The 5,464-nt window shown below is 46.0% G+C and overlaps 1 protein-coding gene across 1 annotated transcript; it reads left to right on the top strand.

The window, feature by feature from the left end:
* Position 1: 1 nt before the first annotated feature.
* On the top strand, positions 2-787 carry FOXE3 (forkhead box E3; the record flags this gene model as incomplete). Its single annotated transcript, XM_024223128.2, has 1 exon — positions 2-787. A coding segment is annotated over one exon (786 nt), but the record flags the coding sequence as incomplete, so codon positions are not given.
* Positions 788-5,464: the final 4,677 nt, after the last annotated feature.

Below are 5,464 nucleotides of genomic sequence, written 5' to 3'. Positions count from 1 at the left end.
CGGGCGGCGGCGCAAGCGGCCGGTGCCGCGGGGCAAGCCGCCCTACAGCTACATCGCCCTGATCGCCATGGCCATCGCCCAGGCGGCCGAGCGGCGGCTGACGCTGGGCGGCATCTACCGCTTCATCACCGAGCGCTTCCCCTTCTACCGCGAGAACCCCAAGAAGTGGCAGAACAGCATCCGCCACAACCTCACCCTGAACGACTGCTTCGTCAAGGTGCCGCGGGAGCCGGGCCACCCGGGCAAGGGCAACTACTGGGCGCTGGACCCGGCGGCCGAGGACATGTTCGACAACGGCAGCTTCCTCCGCCGCAGGAAGCGCTTCAAGCGGGCCGAGCTCGCCACCTACCCGCCCTACTCCGCCTTCAGCCCCGCCGCCCCCTACGCGCCCGCCGGCTACAGCCCGCCGCCGCCCGCCGGCGCCCCTTACCCGCGGGGCTTCACCATCGACAGCCTCATGGGCGGCGCCGAGCTGGGCCTGAGCCCCGCCGCCGAGCTGGGCGGCTGCCCCGAGCCCGCCTGCTTCCCGCCCGCCAGCCCGCTGGGCCGGGGCTACCCCTACTCCGCCTCGCCGCCGCTGCCCGGGCCCCCGAGCGGCTACTCCCCGCCCAGCAGCGCCCCGCTCTACGGCGCCGCCGGCCGGCTGGGCCCGCCGCCCGGGCGCGCCGCCGCCTCCTGCGCCGAGCACCCCGAGCCGCTCTTGGCGCTGGCCGGGCCGCAGTTCGGCCCCAATCCCGCCTACATGCGGCAGCCCGGCTTCGCTTCGGGACTCGAACGCTACATGTGACTCCGGCGCTGCTCTTCCCGGTGCCACTGGCTGTAGGAGCAGGGCCCATGTACAACCCCTTTCCATGTTGATGGGACACACACTGTACTTGAATGCATCTTTTGTTTTTTTACTGTACATATGTAGATTATTTCATCCTAACACTGTAGGCGCTGCATAATGCGTTGTGCTGCATGGCACATGTCCCTGAGTGTGAAACACATTGTGTGTTGCATTGCACATGTGCTATAAAACAGGTCGTGGATTGCATATGCATTGTACTGTCTCCTGTGCGCATTGATTGCCTCACACACTGTAGTGCACTGTATAATGCATTGTAGTGCATTGCACAAGCACTGTATTATGCAATGCGTTGCAATGCTCTATAGTGCATTTACAGTGCTGTACCAGGTGTTATGCACGATTCATTGCATATGCATTGTATAATACATTGGAGTGCATCGTGTGTGAATTATGATTCACGGGATAATGCATTTAGTAGTGCCCTGTGTAAACCATTGTGTAAGGCGCTGTTACCTTGTAGATTTGTAAACATTCCAGGATGTCCCATTTTTTCCCCTCTCTTTGTTGGATTCATAACCTGTAACCAGACAGTTAGCAAAACTACTAGGTATGGGATTTTTTTTATTACTATTTAAGACTTTGCCTTTTTTTCTTCCTCTGTGGGAAAAAACATCTTTTGACTATTTTTAAAAAAATAACTTTTATTGTTAGAAAGGATTTTAAAAAATAAATCTTTCCTTTCAACTGTTTAATACTGCTCTTTTTTTAGAAAGGGTTTTGAGGGGGTTTTAAAAATAGAATACATCAGAACTCAGCTGATTCATATGAGAATCATAACATTGTTTTAATTATGCCAAGTGCCTTGTGCTTTCATTTTTTACTGACACTTTTTCAGAGCTATACTCACTGTTTCAAATCTGAAGTCTGTTTTTAAATACTGGTGGTAACTAGCCATTGAACAGCTTCCTAAAGGAAGCCTCCTAAAGCCATTCCGACAGTGGCCAATGCCAGGTGCTTCAGAGGGAACGAACAGAATAGATAATCATCAAGTGATCCATCCCCTGTCCCCGTTCCCAGCTTCTGCAAACAAAGGCTAGGGACACCATCCCTGCCCATCTTGGCTAATAACCATTGATGGACCTATCCTTCATGAACTTATCTAGTTCTTATTTGAAGCCTGTTATAGTCCATCCCCTGGAATCTTGAAATTGAGATTGGATTCCTTTCTGTAAGGTGTCCTCTATTTATCTACAATTGACTCGGTTGGATAGTTTTCACTTATGTAGTAGTGAGAATAATTCTCGCCACTGCAGGAGTCCTTGCAGGTGAAATTGTATGGCCTATGTTATACAGGAGGATAGACTCACTAGATGATCACAATGGTCCCCTTTGGCCTTAAATGTTGAATCTGGGTCCTTTGCCCTTTATTTATAGGGCTGTATCCTGGCATGGATTTTTTAGGCGAATTCCCCACTGATATTCTCCATGTTTTTTTACCCTAAATTTCCTACATGTAAATGTGCAAGCATGGGATTTTTCTCCTCATTGTAAAAAAACAGGATTTATCTGCTACTCTGATTTACAGGTTTCAGAGTAGCAACCGTGTTAGTCTGTATCCGCAAAAAGAAGAGGAGTACTTGTGGCACCTTAGAGGAGCATTTGCATTGGAGCTGATTCGGTGAGTTGGTGTTCTGGGATGGGGCTCTTGACTCATTTGAATTCCCTGCCTAAGGGAGTTAGATGCCCAAATTCCAACTGACTTTCAATGAAAATTTGCACACCTAATTCCCTTAGGCCCTTTTTGAAAATCCCATTCCTTATCTTTAGTTTAACCCTGTACAAACCTGTACTTGCCTGGATACACCAATGTTTTAATGAATGATTATCTGTGAGGGTCTCAGTTCTGGAGTGTTTGATTAGCATGTTCTGCATGCCATTTAGAAATTAACATTCATGCAACCCAGTCCACCTTCAGGTAGGTGCACCTGGCAATTTAGGAACTTGATCACAAGGGTTAGGTGGCTTTATATGGCCTGTGTAGGTCAGGCTATCAGATTATCTGTTATCTCTCATCACTAGTCCCTCCTCACTCAGATTCACCTCTTCAGACTCTTAGGGATTTATACTGCTGCTCATCATCATAGTATCTATGTGTCTTCTGCATAAAATCAATTAGCAGTAGCCAAATCTGTAGGGGAGTTGGTGGAACAGAACTACTTTCTAATTCTTGGATCATACTTACCTTTTTATTTTACTGATTGGGAGATAAAAACAAAACCCGGAAAGGTATTTAGACTATTTGTAAAATAAATCCATAAAGCTAACCACAGAAAGATATTTTATACCCAACAGAAGTTTGAAAAGGTTCAGTCTCATGTAAACAGTATTATCTGCGTAGCATTCCAAAGTTTATTTTTCTGTTTTTGAACTTTTTGAATGGAATAGAGAAAGGTAAAATGATCTTTCAGAAGAAAAATAATTATACGGGACTCTTGTAAATATGGCACTGTGGGATGTAGGACCTGAGCCTGCAATCTTTGTATAGGCAAAACTGCTTTGAAGTCTGTGGAAGTTTTGCCTTAGTAAGCCGTGGGGGATCAGAGCCATACACTTTCCTGATTCTTTAGCAATTATAGAGCCTACCTGCTTTCATTTGAAGTGAATGGGACTTTAATGGGAACAGGATCGGGACCTTCTGAAGTTGTGGAAATGAAAGGTGGGTTTGCATGGCAGATGGAAGCATTTCTTGGAGGATTAGATAAAAAGGACCTGGCTTGGAAAAAAAAAAGGTATGGTGGAGGGATGGGGTCAGTACACATATGTACAGCTCTCTGGGAACAATTTGATGAAACTCTGAACCAGACATGTTCCTCACTGTTATGCTAGCCCAGGGATCGGCAACCTTTCAGAAGTGGTGTGCCGAGTCTTCATTTATTCACTCAAATTTAAGGTTTCGCGTGCCACTAATACATTTTAAGGTTTTTAGAAGGTCTCTTTCTGTAAGTCTATAATATATAACTAAACTATTGTTGTATGTAAAGTAAAGAAGGTTTTAAAAATGTTTAAGAAGCTTCATTTAAAATTAAATTAAAATGCAGAGCCCCCCGGACCGGTGGCCAGGACCCGGGCAGTGTGAGTGCCACTGAAAATCAGCTCGCGGGCCGCCTTGGCACGCGTGCCATAGGTTGCCTACCCCTGTACTAGCCTGAAGTGGTGCTATCAGAATCAAGGGTTAATCTGTGAGACTTCTGCACAGGGAGCCAAGTGGCAAATTCTGCCCTAGGTGGGAAGTGATGGGGAAAGGGCGGATGATAAGTCGATTAATTTCCAGTCAACCAGAAGCAGCAGGAAGGAAGCTTGCAGGAGTCGTTTGCTGAGATCTGGGGGGAAACTTCTGAAAGGGCTATTCAAGTTCTTTGCAGCTTTGGATTTCAGCTCAAGTGCCTTTGGAGCCAGCTGGGCTCAGGGTGTCTGAGGGGCTGAGCTATCGCTCGCTCCTATCTTTCAGCTGTCTCCTTCCTCACACCATTGAAGTTGCATTTGGGGACACTTAACTTTTAAAAAATCAAACTGGGATCCACGCTGGAGTTTGCAATAGGCCTGTTCCACCCCTGCACATGTACAAGCCATGATATTTGATTCCCTTAACAGGATACACTTACCGAAGGCTTAGCAAGGAGTCTTTCCAGGCACAGAACTCTAGCCGCGGGCTTTCCATCAGACCAATAAGCATCAGAGCTGATTGAATTCCAGAAAATGTGGCTTGTGGAATAAGCAGCTGACTGAGAAAACAAACCAGTGAAATTTGTCAGATAATAAAGCCGACATATACTATTCAACCACCTCTCTTAATAATATTCTGTTCTGGAGATTCAAACCTCACCACAGGCATGATCCAAAGCCCACTGTAGTCAGTGGAAAGATTCTCCACTGATGTCAAATGGCTCAGTCCTTATATTTAGGATCAGTCCTTATATTTACAAATAAAATGAAAATCAAAATTTTTTTATATTATTATTATTAACCCTAGGGTGGGGGAGACTGTAGCCACTTGTATTTTGATTGTTGTTAAACTAATGTGTTCAGAGTATTTTCTTGATTAAGTTAATGTATCACCACTAGGCTTTTAAGCTTTCATTTCAAAGGCTTGTTTACAGTTAGGCTGAATCTAGCAAATGAGTTGGATTAAAATGTCATGTAGGGCGTAAGCCTTCCAGGGCCATGGTGGATTTAAGCTTTGCAGAGTTTACGTGTGGCCCACTAGCCCTCATTTGCTTTAGTGGCTTATTTTTAATGCTCCTCTGTATGACTTCAATGAAACCGGAGCAATTATCACCGGTTGTGAAACCAAGTCTCCGATAAAATCCTCCCCTCTTTAGTTAGCACTATCCACAGAATTCGGGCTATCTTAAGTAATGACACTGCTAAATCATCTGATCTTGCTGCCGTTGAAGTAATTGGCAAAACCCCTCATTGATTTCAGTGGGAGCGGGACGAAAGAATGAAAAATGCAGAGACTCCTAGGACCACTGAAAGTAGCCAGGGGCCAGATTTGTAAAGATATTTAAGCACCTGACATCCTTAAATTCAGTGGGAGTTAGGTGCCTAAATGCCTTTGAGGCTATAGGCACTAGTGGGATTTTCAAAAGGTCCCAATTGAAATTGATGTGCGTT

This window comes from Terrapene carolina, unplaced genomic scaffold, assembly GCF_002925995.2.
Source record: "Terrapene carolina triunguis isolate 2854851 unplaced genomic scaffold, T_m_triunguis-2.0 Scaffold110, whole genome shotgun sequence".
Taxonomy (NCBI): domain Eukaryota; kingdom Metazoa; phylum Chordata; order Testudines; family Emydidae; genus Terrapene; species Terrapene triunguis.
This window is presented reverse-complemented; position numbering and strand designations above follow the sequence as displayed.